This window comes from Cephus cinctus, unplaced genomic scaffold, assembly GCF_000341935.2.
Source record: "Cephus cinctus unplaced genomic scaffold, Ccin1 Ccin1_scaffold0997, whole genome shotgun sequence".
NCBI lineage: Eukaryota > Metazoa > Arthropoda > Insecta > Hymenoptera > Cephidae > Cephus > Cephus cinctus.
Window position 1 is genome coordinate 344,934 of NW_014333542.1, and position 21,710 is coordinate 366,643.

Sequence of the window (21,710 nt, forward strand, 5' to 3'; positions counted from 1 at the left end):
AACGAAGTCTAAAATTCTACTTATTTTAAACTCAACCAAATTGGAGGTTTAGATATTGATAGCAAACTCCCTCTTAGTAGACTGATAATTTCTTACAGCTGACAGTAGTAAATTGTATATAACCAAGTTTACTTTCCTCGTGAGTTCTAATGGGTTGAAATCAGGTATCAGAGTTTAGTGCCATCCTTGGCAACGTCTGTTTTTGTTGCTGCAGTAGATTAGATTGGATAAAGTTGTATTAAATTAATGAAAGAAGAATATACGAAGGTAGATTAAGTATATAAAATAATGTTCTCCTATAAAATGGTACATGGGATAAGGTTGAATTGCGTTTGTGTTCTTGGCTTCTTAAGCTTTGTTATGTTCCACTGAGTTCACAGAGTACTGTTCTTAAATTTTCCAGAAGAATATCCACATGATATTCACCAAATATTAAGCAGGGTCTTAGTCTTATTGTTGTTTTTCCACTTTCACCTAATTGTATACCTACATAGGTTGAGGAATAGGTGTGATTATAGTAGCTCCATTTATATTTTATATTTGGTTGAAGTATACAACCTGTTCAGGTAATTCTACCTTTGCAGCGGATTCTGTACAGGACTTCGTCCCTTGTTTCCTTACTGCACATGTCGAATGCTATTATAAATCCACGTCCACGTACAGAATTCATGAGTTCTGGAAACTCGCACTGAAGTTTATTAAGTTCAGTTAGGCAATAATTCCCAACCGTGCAAACATTATGCAACAGGTTTTCTGCTTGTATTGTTTGTAATATAGCTTCCAGAATAATTAGTTTTTCAGGATCTCCCATCCAAGTATTAAATATTCTGTATGGTTTTCTAGGTCTTAAATATAAATACTATTGTTAGTTAATAGAGCATGGATTTTTTTTAAGGAGAGTACTGTAAACCTCTTACGTGTATTCACATGTGTGATAATATCCACCAAATTGCATTTTTTTACTGAACGTAACAATATCAGGTGAGCAAGGCAAGTTGAAGTACTCGTGACACCACATTCTTCCAGTTGTGCCTCCTCCTGTTTGCACTTCATCCATGACCAGTGCTATATTATTCTATACAAGATATTTTCATTATCTTAAAAGACATAGGGTGACACTTCTAAAATGGGATTATTTACTTTCTTTGTAATGCATTGCAATTGTTGAAAAAATTCTGGTGAAGCATGTTTATCACCTCCTTCACACTGTATTGGTTCGACTATAATACCTGCTACAGGGGAAGTGCTATTGCTGTTTTCAATAAGTTCTTCAACCTCAAAAGTATATACAAGTGACTTATTACAAAATCCAAAATGAAATTTAAAAAATACTTATAGTAATATTTGAATTACCCGAGCAATGCACTTTTCATCTTCTTGTTTATTTTCACCCTCGTGTTGCTCTAAAGGATACTGATATCTTGGAAATGGAGCAATGGGCCAATCTAGCGTTGGTATATCAATTTTGTGAATATAATTTCCATGCGTTACAGCCAATGCTCCAAGTGTTCTTCCATGATAGCTTCCTAACATCAAATGATTGAAAAGTATGACTTAGGAACCTCTGAAAATTTCCCAAAGTCCATACCTTTAAAAGACAATATGGACAACTTTGGACAACCCGGTGGCTTGTTAAAAGGAGCTGATTTCTTCTCTTCTTCTGTAAAAGGACCTCTATTACGCCTGACATCTGCCCATTTTATGAAAACAGCTTCCATAGCATGTTCATTCGCACAAGCACCGCACATCATTGTAGTAATATTTTGCAATCCCATAGGAGCTACCTATGTAACCAAATTAAATTTTAAACAAATTTCTACTTGCAGTTTGCACACAGTAGGTTTACTAACATCTGGTTTTAGCAGAATATCTCTCAGTTTGCAAGGCCACTCCAACCCAGGAAATAGTCCCAGTGCAGGCCTGTTTGCCATAACTCTCTAAAAATATTTGATTTATTATAAAGGAGAAGAGTCATCAATAACAATTTTATGTTAACTTGATTTCCAGGGCAAGACAGTGCAGCAAGGATGGACCGATGATTATATCCAAGTGGAATTGAAGCAATCTGCATGTGCAAATCCAGAAATACATTTCCATCCACATCAGCCAAATAGTTTCCAATAGACCTCTGATAGTCAGCAAAGTACTGTACACTTCCAGCTTGCTAAAATTGAGCAGTACAATTCCAAAATGGAGAAAGCAACAGTTGTAGGCAAAACAAATCTCTAAAGATTGCGTATAATTAAGTAAAATTAAACCTGCATCTTGCTCAATTCTTCAAGAAGAGCTTTAGATCTCGGTCCTGGAATTTCTGTTAGCGTAAAAGGTTTGGCTGGCTCTCCAGGCAATGGACTTTTGCTCGCACTGCATACTTCCGAGAATGAATTTTTTGCATAGTACAATATAAGTGGCCTCGCGCGAACAAGCCTTACATTCTTCCAAAACATCGTTAACAACATCCCTCATAAAATGCCTCCAAAAGAAAATATAAATTATACAAGAAATAGTACATACAAATATGCAAGGGGCTTTACTAGTGACACATGTCTACAGTTTCTCTTGTTTTCACTACATTCATTTTTTTTCTCTGAAAACAATGGAATTCAAAATTACACTTTCTTCCTCACACACTCTACAGGGGTGATGATCCCGACTAAGGCTTTTTGCACTCACTTAATCGCAAATAAAATAAAAAGGGGCAAATTAACACATCAGACACATACTTCTTACTAATTTATATTGTAGTGCAATAAAAACAACAAAGTTTATGATTAAAATTAGTACAAATATATTTATTATAAACTATGTAATATTAGGTTCGGATGAATATAGTTAGGTAATCACACTTTGTTGCTTTTTTTTGTTTTCTCGAATGAAAATAAACACCTTATTACATGATTAATAAACAGTGTAGGGTGGATGGGGAAGAGGGCAGCAGATTATTGATGATTTTAAGAATAGTTTTACAGATTTGAATTCCGACCACGACATCCGTGGGTACAACAACATAATAAAGAAGAATGGCTGCCTGAATTCTCTTCCCCGTATTTGTACGCATTTTACGAGCAGCTCATCAGCAAGGAATAATTTTTCTTTCTTTTTCTTTTCTTTCCAAGATGCAAAGTTATTCCCTAGCCACTCATAAAAGCCATGCGATATCATTAAGGAGCCCTTCTTATTCTTGTCTTCGCTGGAAAGGACTGCGCGGCGAGGCTTAAAAATTAAAGCACAAATGTGCTCTTGAAATCGTTAAGAACGAATTCCTCTTGTCTCCGTTTCTATTTTTTTTCTTTCACTTCAAGAAAAATGGCTCGACTCCCTTACACGACACACGTACAATTATATTTATTCGTTTCTTTCACTCACTTTCCGTCGCTGTCATATCTATTATCGCGGCGCTTTCTTAAGCTAATAAAACAAAGAAAAAAAAGCGAGTATAACGTATCACGAATATGCGTACATGTATGTCTCCAGGAACTACTATGGCGCAAAACGGATGAATTTGCAAAGGACTTTTTTTAATCTGCTGTTCGCGTACGAACCCAATCAGAAGTTCAGTCCCAATACTGTTGCCACCATGTATAAACCTTGGTGAAGGTAAACATGTAACTTCATCAAGATACGGTATAGAACTACAGTAACCGAAAGTCGGAAGTAAAAAAAGAAAAGACAGATGGAGCGCCAGGTTTTTGCAATGCCGAATTAAAAATACTGTACAAGCGTGTCCATCCTGGCTTTAATTTTACAAACTGTCTCTCTTTCTCTCTCTGTCCCTCGTGCAAGTTGTTACAAATATTCTTTTATCTCTATGGAGATAGCAGAAAAAAGATTTGCCTAAAATTAGAGTACGTCATCATTGTTATCCTTATAATCGTCATCTTCATTGAAGTAAAGAATTTGGATTGCTCGTCTTTGAGGAAAAGGGAAAAAGTTGACCAATAAAAAAAGCTATACATATAATATATATATATATATATATATATATATATGTACTTGGACATTCTATTAATCATGAGATTTCTCGTATGTTTAGTAAAGGAGCTCGACATACACGAAACGTATTGATTTCCGGGTCGCCGCTGTTGAATTTTCCGTACAAACTTTAATTCCGGTGGGTTACACGTTTCAATAGAAATTCTAATGGTTAGTAACGAATTTTTGTATCTTGTCTTGATTCTTTTTTTCATTCTTAAATCACTTGACTCCGAAGCCGCTTGAATAAAGAAATAACGTGGATTCCTATTTTTCGATTCTCTAACACTTTACTGTATGTCAAGTCCGTGAATGGTATTTATTCTACAGCTATTAAGGTACGTATCGCAATATTCTTTGAGAATACATGAAAACTCAGAATGCAACGCGTTTCTTTTTTCTTCATCGTATTTTAGTATGCTGCAATAAATCGTCAATAAGACGGATTGACATTTCCGTTGGCTAATAAAAACAAAAAAGAAGTTTATCTTGGTTTTCCTTTATGATCCTCGGTGTATCCTCGTCATCGTCGTTGTTGTGAAGTTAATTAATATTTTCAATTAAACGAAGCTCTTGGTATTCGGTTCTCCTCTTTCTTTTTTAACCGTCTCTCTCACACAATCTAGCTGTATTATTTACAAAGCAGAAACCATCTGCCCACGCCTTACGACCTAACATCATATGTCTCGTTTATAAACAATTTCATAGAAAATTTATGTGATTAAAACAACGTAAGTAATAATAATTACTTGTGAGCATAATAAACAAATTTGTACAATTTATTATGCGCGTCCTAATGGTCTTACAGCTATTTTACACGTGACCCAATTCTTTTTTGTTGTTTTCACGAGGGAAAAGGGTTGAAGATGATACGCGATACACAACGAAGTACTGAAGAATAGGGGTTGATGGGAGGCGACAGAATTTTGCCTTTTTTCTTTTCGTTTTTACTTAGTGATTTTCCTGCAAGACAAGAACTTCTCACTGTAGCGCATCTTTTTTTCCCACTTTCTCTACTCTCATACACGCACACACAACGCCGTTTCTTCCTTTCATACTGTAGTGTCTTTACGATCGCGTTTAAATCTCCCGCCTAAGTATCGCCTGACTCTCGTCGGTCTCACAAAAAAATATTTCAGTATCATTATTAATTAACCTTTTAAACTCCGTGATCGACACTTTAAGTGCCCAGTGGGCACTGACTCAGTATTATACCTGTATCTATTGTATATAACATGCATATCTATACATACATGTCCACCAAGTAGATGTACAATAGTAGCGCCGTGTGAATCGTTTCCATTTTTATTTCTAACCGTTTCATTGATTTCAAAGCGAGTAACGTATCCGAGATATCGCACGACTTGTAATCAATCGCTGTAACAACTTTTTACAAAAAAAGAAAAAAAAAAGAAAAATAAAGGACAAATTCTATAAGAGATATTCGTCACTCGTGAAATTCAATGTATATCTTCTACATTGACATAGAGAAATTATGTACGGAGAAACACGTGGGTCGTTTCGCCATCTTTCCCATATTTGATTATGTACAATTGGCGAAGATGCGAAAAACTGTTTGAAAAACGTAATCACATAACAAAGCAGATGAATACTCGAGTGACGTAAACGTTGAAACTTTCACGCGAGAATGGTCAGACTGTCAAATAGGAGCTTTTTGTTCTTTGAATCAAGATAAATGTCATTGGCGATACAGCGTGTTATCGAAGCACAGAAAGAAAAATAAGAGATACACGTAAGGACGAAATAAAAGACTCGTAGGATATCTCGTAACTGGGATTATTATCCATTGAAGGATGGATCCTGATGCTTCAGGAGGTCCGATTGATTCGGAATGAGTTTTCGAGCTCGTAAGAAGGTCGTGTTTTTATGAAGTTTAGAGTGAAACGTTCACACAACTCTAATAAGTCAACGTATCTGTATGGGCTAGCCTTACGTACTTATGTCTATTTCGAGTCTCGGTCTCTTCCTCGTGTACTGGCACAGATCATTTCTGGATACACTGCACTACTGCTCGATAACGGCGACTCGTTCTGTCACGCATTTATTCGCGACTCGACGTTCTTTACAATTGACGACACCCAGTATAAACGTGATCGCTCATTTTCCTTCGGAGAACTTTTCCCTGAGACTCTTGATCTTGTGGACGAAGTAAGTCTCGAGAGATTCGGCGCACTTGAAGAAAGGCGACTCCTTGGGATTGTAGTAGCGACAGTTGTCGAATATCTTAGTCATGTCGCCAATGAATTCACTCAGTTTCTTGTACGATTTATCGTTTATTCTTAGTTCTATGGTTTGTAGATCTGTAACAATCATAAAAGTTTAAAGGATTATTTTTGCGACTTCACCGATACCAAGAGAAGCAGTGCATAGAATTGAAACTTACCCATGGGTTCCTTTATAACTTTGTAATAATCAGGAGCCTCGTTTGGATCCACAGGTTCCATGAAAGGCCAAGCACTCTTGTGACCCTGCGAAGCATAAGGATGATTGTTAATTTTCCATACAGTGAAACCTCGGATTTTTTAAATCAGTCGGGACTTTGCTGCCTCTCAAATTTTAATTTCTCCTTCAATCCCCACTTTTGATTGAGAGGTATAACTTTCGAGGTTTAACCGTATTTTACTTGGAACCGACCAAAGATACGTTTAAAATTTCCTTCTGACCTGTATCTGCTTTATCAGTTTCTTCAGAAGATCTAGATCCTTGGCGTTAAGGTTCTTCATGTTTGCGAAATTAACTGAAGAATTCCTCTGGCAATTGGGACAAACGTACTCGTCGATATTGTCAGCTTCAGATTGCAAAATACCAACGCAACGTCCATGGAACCAATCCTGGCACTTGTCGCAGCATATGTAAAACCTTAAAAGAAAGAGAAATCAAATGAACGTAACCTAAAAACACAGAGTATGTCCAAAGCATACAATTCCACGAGAACAATACTCACTGAGATTCATCGTAGGGTTGTTTGCAAAGACAGTAAAGTTCCTGGGTGTCTCGCGCGTGTCGGCACTCGGTGCAAACAAATTCCGACAAGGATTTGCTCATCTCTTCAGTAATGCCAACGCAATCACCATGGAACCAGTTGTTGCAGAGATCACACCCAACGTAAAACCTACGATCAAGTATACGAGTGTAAAGAAAAATGTCTGAGATAGCGCCAAGACAAATTGCACGAGATCAAACGATATTCCAGGTATGTTAAACGTACTTGGTCTCGTCGTAAGGCGTTCTGCAGAGACAGTAGAGCTTCTCCTTCTTGATACGGTTAGCAGCAACAGCAGATGACGCACCAGGTGGCGTTGTACTGTTACTCTGGGATCTATGTTTCTTTGGTCTACCGCCTCTGGTCGGTGGACTGACGTGTTGCGCAGCTTGAGCGTTGGCTTTACGTTTTGCACTCCCCACTTTAACCTCGTCCTGCTTGTGTCTCTCAGCCTTCGTCCTGGTGGCTAACTCGGCCGATAGGTCCTTCTGCGACGAAACGAAAGGATTAGCCTGTTTCACCGAGATCAACGTGGATCCCTACGACTTTGGTCCATTAAGTATTTTCATTCTGCACCAACCTGTATATCAATTTGCAGTTCCTTTTCCAGTAACGCTCTCTTCTTAAGTATGTCCTTCTTAAGGAGTTCCTTATGCCTAAATAGCAAAACTTGCATTCGCGAATGGACCTGCTGCTTTCTACGTTGCTCCTGCGTGTCCTTTATCTTTCCAGCTCGATTTTTCGGAGAGGATTCGGTATCCAGTGCTTCTGACAGTTTATGCACCCTGCGACAAACAGCGTAACAATATTTTAAGCCCAAATACCGGCTGAGCACTGACCTGGACGCACTGGACACTGCATTCATAGTGCTTAGCACGCGGAGCGATGATCAATCGGTCTGATTGAACATCTGGATAATTAAAAACGGATGGATAATAATAAAAGGATGAGATGACTGTGGTGATGAGTAAAATAAAATAGATAACAAGATGGTTAGTACTGTCAATAGATTTCTTGTTTTCCGTGTTATGGATAGGTTGTTATTCGGGGATGTTTAATTCACGACGGCAGCACGAAAGCAAATAAAACTTCATGTTAAAGATTAAAAAGACAAAGATCTGTTAAATTTTGAAATGTATATGCATGTTTAATGATATTGTCAACTGACGGTAAAAATTAAGTAGTGTAAACAGATAATCCTTCTTGGTAAAATGATTTAAAAGATTTAAAAAAACATATGTGTAAGAGGATAGAAAAAATGACTTAAGTTCGTAGATTAACAAGATCAAGACGAAAGAAAAAGAAATATTGTACAATTATCGCGTCGATTATTTTATTTTAACGTATTCACTCACTCTTGATCTCGTTTTCTCGTATAACGGGTGTCCCATCTAACTAGTCAAACACGGTTGTAACCACGGACTCACTAAAACTTCACGCGCTTAACAAAATTTGGATTCACTGAAAATTTCCTAATTCTAAGTCGAATCGAGATCTCCCGAATAGTGAGAAATCACAAGTGTTACTTTGTACAGACAAAAACACAACCCTATACGATTCCTTAGATGGGATACCCTGTATTCACACACAAGCATTCCACGCTATCTCGCTCACTCTCATTCATTCACGTTAATGTCGTCTAAATCAATTGCTTAATTATACTACTAGTCGAAATTCGTAATGAAAATTTGTTAGTTCACGATTGACGTCAATAGATCATCCTACGACATTCCCTTAAACAATAATGGGATAGTAAGTGAATAAGGAGGAAAAAAGGGGAAATAAGGGGTTAGATGTTACTATGGAGAACAATGAGATGTGAGTGTCTAGTAGAAAGTGCATAGTGCATTTCGTCTTTCTTACTTGGACAGATCTCGGTACTCTTGCTTAGGAACTGGCTTTTTCCTGGGGCTTTCGATCCAGTCGGTGTCCTTGTCGTTCACCGTCGAAAGGGTCGTGGTGGGCGTCGTTACCGATGGAATGTGCGAGGGTGCAGGCCTCTTGCGCGAAGGCGCACGTGGTGTCACCGTCATCGTCGGGGTGTTATGATGACCCTGGTGGCTGGCGATTGAACTCTCCAAACCTCCTGTTGCACCTGTTCCCGCTGTGGTTCCACCCTTCATTTGTTTCTCTTGATACCGTTGTAGCTGCAGAAGCTTCTCCTCTATCTCAGGATTCAGATTCTCTTGCTTAAGAGCATTCTTTATCGCTGCAACACGAACGATACAAAAGTTCAATAGCAGTTAGAAATATTTTCTTTACTTTTTTCTCTCCTAATTTCTTTTCTGTAATACGTACTTTGTTGTATGTAGTCCGGAGTCAGAATAAACTTATTGGACGACGATTGATTAGCATCTTGAGATGGTTGTTGACCATTGGCCATGCTAGTTCTCGGAGTGTCCGCAGCATCCGCAGTGCTACCGGGTCGTCCAACCTGTTGCACGACGACCTTCGGCTTCTCCGGTGTGCTTGCTGTCGCTGCTTGAGATTGAGATGGAATGGTACCTGAATCCATTTGAGATGCTGAAACAGAAAGGTCACATAGTAAATTCACATATATAAGAAGTCCACAACGAATTTTTATATTAGAAGTAGAAGGATTCTCACAAGTTAGCGGAGGCACTGTCGCAGATGGTGGCGACACCATAGGCTGTTGCGTCTGTTGCTTCGAAGTAGGAGCACTTGGTGTACCTGGAGTACTAGAAGTTTGATTGGTTTGTGCTTGCGGAGAATACGTTCCGGGCGCTGGTTGAACAGCTAGATATATTTTGGTAGGTCCCAAGACACCCTGCTTTCCGGTAGTCGCTTGGGCTTTCAGTAATTGCTGTTTTACTTGTTGCTGAACCATGGCTAGTTGCTGGGGAGTAAAGTCAGCACCCTGGAGGCCTTGAAGAACGATCCTAGGCCCTTGCGTCGTTTGAATAACCTGTGCCGTGACACACTTGATAACAGTGCCCGGAGGTTGACCTGCCAACAGTGACGCTTCGACGCTTCCAGGAGCTGGCGCCGCGGGTGTCGTATTCGTCACAGCTGGAGTGCTCGGTGTCGTGACGGTAGTTGTATTGGAAACGGCATTACTATTGGGTGTTTCTGCAGCCTGGGATACAGTAGGCGATCCTTGAGACGTTTGTGCCGTAGCTGCAACAACAGATGCATCCATATTGAAATTCAATGAATTCAATTAAATTTTATTATCAAAAACTTGTCTGCAAACCTGTTTGCGTTTTGGTAGGCGTCGCAGCATTCTTCACGATTATTCCACTGTTAGCTGAATTCAATTGTACAATTTGATTGCCCGTTGGTGTACTCCGTATCACAACCTGCTGGCCTCCTATGGTAGCCAGTTGGGCCTTACCGGAAGCCAACTGTTGAGCCAAGTTGACATTGTTCACTACTATCTGATTGGCATTTATTATCTGACCACCGGTTGTCATCACCTGTGTAAAATATAATCATTAAAATACCGTCAGTTCTCGTCGATCGCAACGCTTACTTCCGGTTAAAAAACGTAACGTACCTGAGCTCCCGACACGATCTGTCCAGTGTTCGCAACGACAATTGTATTCTTTTGAGGTTGAACACCCGTGGCATTAACGTTGACCATTGTACCCTTTCCTCTTTGTGTAGTTTGTACAACTTGCTGCTGAGCCTGTTGAGGTGTTTGAGCTTGATTTGTAGTAGTCTTCGTAGGTGTACTCTTAATGGGAGTCCCAGTGGCCGCTGTTACTGCCTTGCTTGCATTGGAAGTACCAGCTGTCTTAGCAGCACTCTGCGTTAGACAAGTCACAAAGTTACTACCAGTATTAGAAAGAATAACCCTATTTCTCTGAAAGCTCACCTGCGTTGTCGTTGTTCCCGTGGCTGTTGATGTCTGCTGGGTGGGGGTTGTTGCTATAGCCTGACCCGTGTTCAACACGTGAAGCTTTCCATCAGGCATTTGTACCAGTTGCTGACCAGGCATAAGACCGCGCACCTGCAACTTTCCATCTGGCCCTCGCAATATCTGCACTCTTTGCTGCACATGTTGAACGGGCGTGTTTCCGGTAGCTGATGAGACAAAAATTAAATGTTTACGAGCATTTTTTCTCACGTTGATCTCAACAAGCAAAGCAAAATATCCTCGAGTGATTTACCTGCCTGCCCAGGAACCTTGATAAGTGACTGTTGATTTTGCGACTGAGCCGTCTTTGGTAGAATGCTAGTCGGCCCGGAAACCACACGAGTCGTTCCGTCCGAAGCTAAATAATAACAATATATAAATATTTCATTAATTCTAAGATACTCGTGAACCTGCAAAAACTCAGTACTTACATTTCGTCATATAAATACGACGGGTACCCAAGAAAGTCTTATTCTGCGTGGGCGTAGTGAGTAGCGAGGTAAGCTGTGACTTTCCTTGACCAGCATTGGGACTGGCAGGTATAGCAACTTTCGAGACGACCTTCACAGTACCGTCTGTGATAAAAAAAATCGAATTGAAGAACGCGTTGTAAATGATCAATGCTCGATCATATAATTAGTAAAATAATGAATAGTAATACAACGAGGATAATACCTGGACCGGAATTCGCAGTGACTTTAACGAGCGTGCCGACTGTTGTTGGATTAGCAGGACTCTTGAGCGTCTCAAGAGCACGCTTTTGCTGATGAGCAGCTCGCTGTATGCGAAGCTGCTGTTCCATCTTCTCCTTAATTTCCTCGGGGGTGGCTTTGCCACTTACCAGCTGATCACCCAAACCCGTACCTGACCCTGTTCCTCTGTTACTACCCACCACGACATTCTGTGGCACGCCAGACCGACTCCTAGTAATAATCTGGGCATTAGCCTTCTCTAACCTAAAGGGGACACACACCAAGCGGAGGGTTAGTGTTACAGTGGTGTTAAGCAAGGATGGGACGGTTGTGTGAAAGTAGAGCCACATGGTACCAGGATCCCAACATCGTCAGAATCCAGACCATGAGATCGCCACAGTACGCGCCCCAAACTATTTGCCATAAAATACCTAGAATCTTAAAATGGATCTCTTCGAACGTTCATTACTCAACTGTCACATATTCATTGTATAAAAAGCAGACAGAAACATGTGAAGCAAATGTTACATCAGAGATCCAGATACAGTTTCATCATTGTCTGATAATGCACTGCTTACCTATCACCATATTGTTTTATCTCCCAGAGCTCAAGTTTGTCTTCGTCGACCCATTCCTCGGTCACCTGGGGCTCCGTGCTCTGGGGTGATTCAGGACGTTTTCTTTTTCTAAGACCACTTCGTATCGACGTCACCTCTGTTACGAATAACATTATAGTTGTTATACAAAGTCGAAAAATTCATTACGTTCTTGGTTCTTTTTTCACTTACCTCGGACTTGCTTTGGTAATTCCAGAGGGATGACTACTTTTCTTCGCATATATTGCGTCCTATCCATGAACTGGCCAACGTGTCTATGCTTCAGAATTTCTAAAGACATGATCTCCGTGTCTGTTGTTATTTGATGTTTACCATCAGAGGACAATGGTTTGGCAGCCATATCGTCCCAGCGTAGACAAGCCCATAAAATTCTCAATTGTATGGCTGCTGCGGCCAGAGACTTCAGACCCACAGTACGATATAACCAGCAAGTTTTAAATAATGGTCTGGGACACGGGTATGGCCATACTGACATGTTAGCCTAATGGAATAAATAGTAATTGTTTAGTAAAATGAAAAACTTCTTGGTCTTACTTGGGCACTAAATTTTAGTATGTAAAAAAAAAAAGTGAAACCTTGGCCATGTGATGGAATCCTTGCACTGGGCTGCGACCACCAACACGTGCTAGTTTTCGTAGCTCGTGCTGTGGTAAGAGTAATATACTGCGATGCTTAGTTTTAGTACAGAATGTAGAGCAGAGAGGATATTTCACTGGAGTTCGTTTTTTCCTTCGATCTGCTAAGGAAATGGCAACCTTCTTCAAGTAAACTTTGCCTTCACTTGATTTCGCTGAGTAAATTCTTTCTGTACCGTCGGCATTTAATTCCCGAGCCATTGTACTTCTCTGTACGGTTCGTCCACGTCGGTTAACGATCATTGTCTTGACGCCCGCATTACTGAGATTACTAGGAAGATAATAAGAATTGTAGGAAGAAAGAAAAGTCACGAAATGCGAAAGATTAGATCGATGTTAATTTGTTACTTACCTTGTTTTCACTTCTGAGGATACTGCAACGGAATTCTGTGACGTAATACTCTCCTTGGTACTTTGAACAACACCATCAACAGTTTTAGTAATTTGTTGAGTCGTTGTTACGCTAGTTGTCGTTACAACGTTACTGGTTGTAGTGACGACAGTTTCCACTTCCACAGGATTCACTTCACTGTCCAGATCCTGAAAAGTATCAAGCCGTAGTAGAATATTCTGGGTACGTTACCAGGAATCATATTGTTTAACATTTACTAACCGATGGAGATTCCAGTTTAATCCTCTTGGCAGGTTTCGTAGGTCCATCATCAGAATCCATAGTTTTATCAAGATTCACATTGGTAGCTTGAACTTCTTCGGTACAATGAGTAGCCAGTGCCACAGCTGATTCCAAATCCCTTCGAATAGCATCCTTTGCTTCGTCACCAGAATCAGCCTTCGAGCCAGCTTGTGAATTTTGAGAAATTGAACTGATCGCAGTCGAACATACATTGCCTGATGTTTGATTATTATTTAGTATGTTAGCTTTACGAATCAACGAGATCATTTCTCGCTTCAATCTGACTTTCTGTAGGCAAATAGGCGAGTAACAGGTAGATGTCAAACTTTGATTCCCCAAGGTGGTTTTTCCTGGTGTAGTCATGTTGCAATAACGAGAATAACAGCTACCGTTCTTTCCAAGACTTATTATATTTGCATATTGATTCCTCACTTGTTGGATACGCTTGCCAATGGCAATCAGCATTTCCTTTGCGGACGGAGAGATGCTTTTATTTATTTGCTTTCCAGAAAGAATATTTTGGAGGGACACGTCGGCACCGTCGGTATCGCTCTCTTCGTTAGTCTCTATGTCAACGTCAGTTTCGCCCTCAGGAATCTTTTGATTTCCAGATTGACTGACGACTTCTTTCGTTCTCTCTGACTGAATGAGTTTTCTCTGCTCGAGAACCTTAAGGTGAGTTCTTCGAGCGAGAAAATCATCTATTCTAGTCTTTCTTGCAATCTTCGGATAATGCAGTCGTCCCGGTGTGGTCAGAGCTTTAGTGATGTCAATTTCTTCGAAGCGTTCTATGGGAGGGAATACCTTCTCTATTTTCATTCCGGCTAATATCGACAGCTTCATCTTGGATTCCTTATTAGGTTCTGTTTTCGGTGTAGTTAATGTATCATCTGTATCTTTCTTCACTTCGACATTCTGTTCCATTTTAATGTTATCGGTATTGCACTCTTTCTTAATCTTGACATTTTCACTAAATTTACATGGCTGCTCTTCTTCAATTTCTTCCTTGATCCTCGCACTGGTGTCTATGATTTCCTTCTTTAAATCCTTTTTATCTTCCTTCTTCTCCACATCCTTAGTCCCACAATATTCCTGAATCAGGAAATCGTACGTAGGAGGATCCAGAGCCAGGATCTTAAGGCCTCCTTGATCTCTGATCTGAACCATAATTTTCTGCGGTCCTGCTCTCAGGCCCATTTTATTCATGTCAGCTACTTTGTATCTTCTACTAGCCGATACCCAGAGCCAACCCCACTGACCGTGTACTCTGTACTCCTCGCCTTTCTGCTTCCACACTTGATGCTTAAGACCCAGTGTGTACTTGACGAAGTTGTAGGTCAGACGATTTCTTTCTTCCTCGTCTTCCTTTTCCTTCTTCTCCTTCTTATCTAGTCTCTTCTTCTCTTCTCGTTCGAGTGCGGTTACTCGTTGAAGCTTAACGTGACCAAGTTGATCGTGCCAAACACTAGCAAAGACCACAGATTTTATGCAGGCCTGAAGTACGATGAGAGCACGCGCAAAGTCCCTAGGATTTACACAAGCTCCCACAGCAGTGGTCCAGGGTTTCCTTAGCAATGGCCAATTGGTGTGCATATAGGGTGCCTGGATGCTGCTTTCAAGCTGAAGGATAGTTTGGCGCAACGTGCTAACAAGAAGAGCACGAGTTCCCGTCAGGCTGCCGACCCATTTGAACTCCGAGGCCTGAGTCAGTGAGAATTTGTGAGACAAGTGCCTCTTCTTGTCGCGCTCCTCGTTCCTCTGAGCTTTGTTCAATGCTATGGCGTTGGTACTGTACTGATTCACATAGGACTTGTAGTTGTTGTCCATGCCCAGCTTAAAGAGATGAGTCCCGGATGCTATCTGGTGGGCCTTTTGGCGAGTGAGTCTGGTGCCATCGCCTTCTTCCTTAAGCGTCTTGTCCAGCTTCTCCAGTTCCTCCTTGGAGAGAATGGCCGTGGAGCGTCTTTTGAGGTCATCCATGTTGAAGGTACGTGGCTGTAGAGAACCTGTTTTGGACCTGGTTACGATTGTGTGTTTCTTGCCTAATAGAAAGCAAAGAATCACGATTGCAACGGGGGGAATAGTGTTAATGGTTAATTCGCTCTGGGGACTATAAATAACACTCACCATCCTTTCCAATTTTTGTGGTCCCTTCCTCGCCTTCCAGGAGGTCCTCTTCGACTTCCTCGGATGATGACACGGAGGTACTCGTTTTTGTGTTCTTCGTGGACAGGTCAGCGTTCGAGGCTGTCAACTCAGAGTCAACATTGTCTACCTCCATATTCTCTCCTGTCGACTCGGCTGTATTTTGACGGTCCGCCGTCTTTTCGGTTACCGATGGCTCCTCATTTTGACCAGAGACCGCTGCCAAACGTTCCTCCAGAGAATCCGTACCTTCGTGAATTCTTCTTACCATGTCTTCAGCTTCTTGACGTTCTTTCTCCTTCCTCTCTTCCTCCTCTCTTTCGCGCTTCTCTTGGCGTTCCTTCTGTGTCTTCTGTATGAGGGCTGCAACACGTAGACATACCGGTGTTCATAAATAGTGACAAAAAAGGTCTACGTCCAATTCAATACCGGCAATTGAGATTGTAGTGTAAAAAATTCTTAAATGATGAACATCAAATTACTTTACCATTTTCCACTTCCAGATAAGATTTCTTGTTTCCCTTGTATTGATTTGTTATCGATTCGGTAAGCTGCATTTGTCGGACGATCTCGTCCTTGTAATCGGATAATTCACGATATAACGCAACTTCCATCTCGTTACGATCCAAGCTGCTCATCAATTCTTCGAATTGCAAAGGCGTGCTGTAATACCATACGTCTCCATCTTCGCTCTCGCTGCAAAGTATCAAGATTCATTTAATAAAATTAGGATTTGAGAATCCGTTGTTTAATTTCGCATTGCAATTCATAATAGAAAACTCACACGAAGACTCTTCTCGCGAGGAACCAGTATTTACGTCCGTGACGATCAAATCCCAAGTGTTCTTGACGACAGAGCAGACCATTTTTCTCGACATCCGGTATGCAGTCGACGACACCAGTTATCTTGTGGGCCTTGCAGATGCTGCATTGCCAATCTTCGGTGGGTACGTCGACCAACGGTGGCTCGACGCATTCCAGATGGAATACTGCTGGACAGGTCTCACAGCACAACAAATCGCCAAGGCGATGACAAACTCTGCAGTGATCGTCGTAGTGCATATTTCCTGAAATTATTCCCGTGATCCCGTTGTTATTTTTCTTAGATGTTGAGTGATCATTATTAATAGTAAATTAAATTGTAATTTTAGACATAACAAGCATTAGGGATAAGAAGGTCACAAAAGAAAACCTATGAATAACAGATCAGCATGTCATCTGTTAGTACTGTCTTGCTGATCGAACATAAATGAATAATTGATCATGTGTGAATGAAGTCGATGTGTTAATGAAATATGATTAACAATCATACCTTCGTGTAGCAAGTCTTCTCGCACTGGATTGGTGATGAGAAACTGATCCGTGAGGAACTGTAGTACCTTTATTCGGTCTTCAATGGCCGTGAATGGGTATTCACAGGTTGATAATATATTCAGTATATTTTGATCAAAGCCCTTGTCACTTTCGACATAGGAGCGTAGAACCTCTGGCCAAGTCATTGGATCAACGAAATAAAGGCTAACATTGACAGAGTCCTTTTGATCCAATGGGCCAAAATGCGTTTGTTGGGAGTCTTCCTCACGTAAAAGGGCCTTGATAAGCATTATGTGTATCTCGGCAAGTAGATTAGTCTGATCCTCACAGACAAGAGCAGCACAAAAGTCTTCGAATCTGAATGAGGATAGCCGTACGAGCGTTCGAAAGTGCCTAAGTACCTCGTATACAGAGAGGGAAGGCATAACTAGTTCCTTAGGAACGAGTAAATCGTCAGAAGACTTTGGTAGGACAAGTGGAGGCAACTCGCGATTCTGTAGCCATAAGGGCTCTGGACTAGGAGGCCGCTGCTGACTGAGTAAAGTCTTGCGCGGTGTTCCACTGGTCGTACTGTAGCTAGAGAGTGAGAAATCACTGTCGCTGGATGGATCTGGCTCCTCGATGCTCTCAGAGGATTCAACATCACTGTGCAGTGGATCCTCCTCGACCTCGCTCTTTTCACTGGATTCATCTCCAAAATCAGAACCATAATGGTATTCGGAATCATGATAATCTACATTGGGATTATATCCACGGCGTTGGTAAGCACCAGAGGCTGAATGTCCACCCTTTCGTGAATGCTTATCTCTTCCACCGCGAGATTTACGACTGCGTGTGCTACGTCGGCTCTCCTCGCTCTCCACTGGAGAAGAGGCCCTGGAGGCGGTCGGAGTGCTGGGCTGCGAATTCGGTGTCTCGGAACCCTTGTTTTGCAAGTATTTTGGTTTCTTCATCAGATGGTACTGGAATTTTTTGGGCCTCTCCATGACGACCGACTTGGGAGGCCTCCCACGCCGCTTGGATCCTCGCCCCGTCATTGTTCCTCGCGCACTGTCAAACGAGTGGCACTTACTTAACACGTGGTTTGTGAAAACGCGCGCTTGTAAACAAATACAAATGACACCGCAGCAACGAAATGGAACCCATGTTTGTACTCTGATCTTTGCGCCATTTTTCGGCTACGGTCACGTGACCAAACACAATTTTCCCATGGTATTAATTCAGTAAGCGCGCCGCGAGGCTTATCCCCCTATGCAAACGTTCGACAATTGCTCTGGGCCAACAATAAAAAGACGATTTACTACCAATAACGACAAAACGAACTACAGAATAACTCAGTGACGCGAATGCGAGGGGACTTTACGATAGTGGGTACGTTCTGAGAGCGATGTTCCAATTGGCTCAACGGTACGCCGCCATGTCGGCCCTCGAGAGCATCTGCCCGGGATGCACGCGTGAACGCTTCGAAATTAGGGCGTTTTCGACCGTGTCGCAAAACACGACCTGTCGCACTTATTTGCACAATTCTCTTTTCGGTTTTACCAGTCGAAACGTAATAGCCAGGCTTTTCCACGTTCACGTGAAACGTATACAGGATCCAATCACGTTCACCGTAACTACCGACATTCCTGACACATCAACAGTAGGTGGCGGCATAGGCGTTTGAAAAAAACGCAATTCTAACCGCAGTTGCATGAAATACCTTTTGCGGCGGTTTATATCGACACGCGCGTTAATGACCTGACACTGATTTTCACGAATTTTCATTTATTTCAAGAATACGAATATTTTTAATAGGATTAACAGAAGACGTTAACCGTTACCCGCGAAACGGACGCAAATCTAACCTCAGTTCTAGAGAAGCTTCGGCAGAGGACACCACTTACTACCTCGCCGTTCATATCGTTCTCGAGCGAATTCATTAATATTTAATCCTCGTATGGATAGTCGATTACATTTTTTCAAAGGAATCGTCTCTCTAACGTAATTGTAAGTATTTATTGTCGAGAAAAGCGAATTTTCGTTGCAATTGTGCGACTCGTGCGCCATCTGCGCGCACAAAAAATGAACACAGAAAGAGGAAGACCGCCTGCCAGAATACGACGGAAATAAAATGGCGGATATGATGCACTTTTAGGGAGTCTTACAAAATCAAAAGATAATCACGCACCTCACGGTTAAACAATAAACCCTATTTTTATTTTAATAAAGACATTTGAGCACTCACAGCATTACCTTCGTTACATGCAACGTTATTTCATGTAATTTATGTTCTCAACTTGACAGCACCTCACTCCGCCATATTAGCTCGTGCAAAGTACATTTCGATGCTCTTTTTAACAATAGTTTTACCCTCCAGTTTTTGACGAAATTCAACGCAACAAAGTTACTCGAAAATTCTATAAACATTATAACTTGATGGAAAAGCCTTTTTTTATGTATAATTTATTTTGTTCAATTTGTCACTTGACAGCCCGCAGCGTCTTAGGCGCCACCTTTCCCCGGGAAAAGCTAACGGAAGCGGTTGTACAACACTAGTTTAAATTTCAGTGGCTGTACGAAGGTAACTCAATTTAATAATTCCAAGTAATTCCCATCGTTCGAAAAGCCTAGATCAAACAAAATGTCGAGTAGGCATACTCATGAAGTTTTTCGTGAATATTTCATCACGAGAGAATATGCATAATCGGAAGAAATTGGCAAGGATCTATTTATCTGCCGCCCTCTGTACCAAATGGCGCATCATAGGAGAAGCAGCGCAAGTATAACATGGCCGCCTAGCAAAAGCGAAAAATACGAAACGAAACGACCGCGTTGCGGACAGGGAGGGTATTGCGATACGCGAATATAATAGAGCTCATATAACGTTGCAAGTAAGAAAAATGAGCGGTGGTACGACGATGTACACGTTAAAACCAATTATTTCGCTGCCGAGTGAAACGAACCAGTCAAAAACGATGTACAGAATGAAAAATATTCATGGGGAACATCGTGAGCCTGACGACCATGCCAGCCACGAGAGCAAGATAGTGTCGGGAATCACAGAGCAGGTTATCAAGTTTTTGAAGGTTTTCGTCATTTCCATTATTCGCATTTACGTAGCCTAAGGTGCTTCGAATTCAGCGGATTCCTTGCGTACAACTCACCTCCCAGTAGACAGCCATGGCTAGCGGCGAGAATGTGTTTCCCGTAAGAATTAACGTGCACGGCTCCTCCCGAAATTTCCACAAGCACTAATCGCGATCGACCAGGAATATGGTACTGCGAGCTTGATCGATGTTAGCCACCCCTCCAATTTTTCAAATTGCATGATCAAAGTCGCACAAAACGCCTTGCAGGCACGTTATTATTTTATTCCAGATGGAGGAGGCAGGTAGTGACAAGTATAATAGAAGAATACCAAGCTTACAAAATTAGAACTGCACACAAAGCAGTAAAGTACTGTTGTATAACCAAACATATGTAAAATTAACCCAGAAGTAAACCCTTTATATCAGATGTGTTAAGACATTGTATATTGTTCATGCTCGCTGACAAGTCCAAAAAACAAGTTTTTCACTCATAGGATTTTTTTTCACAGTCAATTTTTAATATAGAATATTCTTGTACAACAGATATTAAGCCTTGATTTTATCTTATATTTAAATTGTTGTCCTATCAATGTATTTCAACTCTATGTTGAATTTGAGATGATCAAATCAATTTTTTAACATTTTACGAATAGCCTCTTGGTTCCCTGTCATGCATACTAAAAGAGCTGTCATTAATATAATTCTTGATTAAGATTTAATATTTATTGAGAGCACACGACTGACAATAATGTATGTTTCAGGATCCTCTGCCAGAAGTTGCAATTCTGGAGGCCAGACAGGAAAAGATCCTAGCACAACTTGCACAGCTTAAAGAACAAGTATCGAGTCTCTGTAATGTTCTAAAGGAATCTAGTCAAACAAAGCCTACTGTGGTCTCTGGCAGTGAGGTAACAACATATAAATTATTCCCTTTCAATCATAAAGTCTGATTCATTACGCTAAACTGCTCTATTTCATTTTTCAGGAGACCATTAGAGTATACATTGCAGTTAACGCAAATTCAACAAGACCTCCTTACTCTCTTGTTGCTCTCCAAAAAATTTGGACCCAAGCAGACTTGAGAATAACAACTCACGTTCATTCAACCGTAGTAGACGCAGTTCCGGAATTACCAATCTCTAGGAAGCGGAGCATTAGCAACATCATCATCAACACAGCACTCATATGGAAGAATGGTAAGAGAGCAACAAAATTAATTAGTTACATCATAGAAATCATAAAAGAACAACTTCTAATAGCCGTGACTATATCCTGATGTTTGCTAATTATTTTTAAACAGTACCAGAGTTGGAGCTTGTGCTTTCTCCAGTCAGAGGACATCCTTTACTGGGAGAGGTCAATTTGCTCAGGTATCTCAGTAGATTAATTACAATTTACAATTACGAGAATATCGACTGTCCCGGTGAAATCGATGCGATACTCGATCTCTGTCATCGTCTTCCTTACGAGAACTCATCGAAAGAGAAGCAAGCTATTTTGTTCGAGTTTAGTAAGAAATTAGGAAAAGATAAATGGTTCCTTGGCTTTACGGATACGAGTATCGCCGATGTCGCTGTATGGTCCACCATTAAGCAAATTAATTTCGGCAAATTGCCATTGAATTTGACTGAATGGTTCGCAAGATGCGACAAGGTCTTCCTTAGTACTTGAAATGTTCATTATCTAAACATTGATTTTGTACGAATGAAAATAAAATAAAAAAAAATCCAATTGACACAGTCTACA

At 40.9% G+C, this 21,710-nt stretch overlaps 3 protein-coding genes and 1 long non-coding RNA gene across 12 annotated transcripts; 2 read left to right on the forward strand and 2 right to left on the reverse strand.

Annotated features, from left to right (window-relative positions):
* The first annotated feature begins 97 nt into the window (after window positions 1-97).
* LOC112494927 lies at window positions 98-2,845 on the forward strand. The gene is made up of 2 exons (XR_003060952.1): window positions 98-267; window positions 2,008-2,845. It is a non-coding gene; the product is annotated as an uncharacterized LOC112494927 (long non-coding RNA).
* LOC107271535 (4-aminobutyrate aminotransferase, mitochondrial) lies at window positions 273-2,488 on the reverse strand. Its single transcript, XM_015747668.2, has 9 exons — window positions 2,259-2,488; window positions 1,997-2,164; window positions 1,851-1,937; window positions 1,589-1,784; window positions 1,354-1,526; window positions 1,141-1,275; window positions 918-1,075; window positions 577-845; window positions 273-486 (listed from the first exon to the last, which is right to left on the reverse strand). The coding sequence occupies exons 1-9, from the start codon at window positions 2,457-2,459 to the stop codon at window positions 359-361; spliced, it is 1,515 nt and encodes a 504-aa protein (XP_015603154.1). The 5' UTR covers window positions 2,460-2,488; the 3' UTR covers window positions 273-358.
* On the reverse strand, window positions 2,772-20,174 carry LOC107271528 (nucleosome-remodeling factor subunit NURF301). 6 transcript variants are annotated; one of them, XM_015747647.2, is made up of 25 exons: window positions 20,040-20,174; window positions 16,892-17,943; window positions 16,364-16,646; window positions 16,067-16,275; window positions 15,562-15,942; window positions 13,414-15,476; window positions 13,153-13,340; window positions 12,741-13,071; window positions 12,337-12,646; window positions 12,127-12,262; window positions 11,532-11,812; window positions 11,288-11,431; window positions 11,110-11,214; window positions 10,815-11,023; window positions 10,494-10,745; window positions 10,191-10,413; window positions 9,584-10,114; window positions 9,275-9,499; window positions 8,840-9,185; window positions 7,557-7,761; window positions 7,202-7,464; window positions 6,938-7,105; window positions 6,657-6,852; window positions 6,377-6,461; window positions 2,772-6,293 (listed from the first exon to the last, which is right to left on the reverse strand). In XM_015747647.2, exons 2-25 carry the CDS (start codon window positions 17,928-17,930, stop codon window positions 6,091-6,093), a joined length of 8,376 nt encoding a protein of 2,791 aa, XP_015603133.1. In that variant the 5' UTR covers window positions 17,931-17,943; window positions 20,040-20,174; the 3' UTR covers window positions 2,772-6,090. The 6 variants fall into 6 exon arrangements, with proteins under 6 accessions (XP_015603133.1, XP_015603136.2, XP_024944598.1 ...); XM_015747650.2 differs by lacking the exon at window positions 20,040-20,174 and adding an exon at window positions 19,121-19,391 and having other exon boundaries at window positions 13,414-15,440; XM_025088830.1 differs by lacking the exon at window positions 20,040-20,174 and adding an exon at window positions 19,121-19,391 and having other exon boundaries at window positions 7,202-7,461.
* On the forward strand, window positions 19,482-21,699 carry LOC107271532 (probable aminoacyl tRNA synthase complex-interacting multifunctional protein 2). Of its 4 annotated transcripts, none has more exons than XM_015747659.2 (4): window positions 19,482-19,961; window positions 20,726-20,872; window positions 20,950-21,160; window positions 21,265-21,699. In XM_015747659.2, exons 1-4 carry the CDS (start codon window positions 19,776-19,778, stop codon window positions 21,633-21,635), a joined length of 915 nt encoding a protein of 304 aa, XP_015603145.1. In that variant the 5' UTR covers window positions 19,482-19,775; the 3' UTR covers window positions 21,636-21,699. The 4 variants fall into 4 exon arrangements, with proteins under 4 accessions (XP_015603145.1, XP_015603146.1, XP_015603148.1 ...); XM_015747660.2 differs by having other exon boundaries at window positions 19,483-19,943; XM_015747662.2 differs by lacking the exon at window positions 19,482-19,961 and adding an exon at window positions 19,977-20,082.
* Window positions 21,700-21,710: the final 11 nt, after the last annotated feature.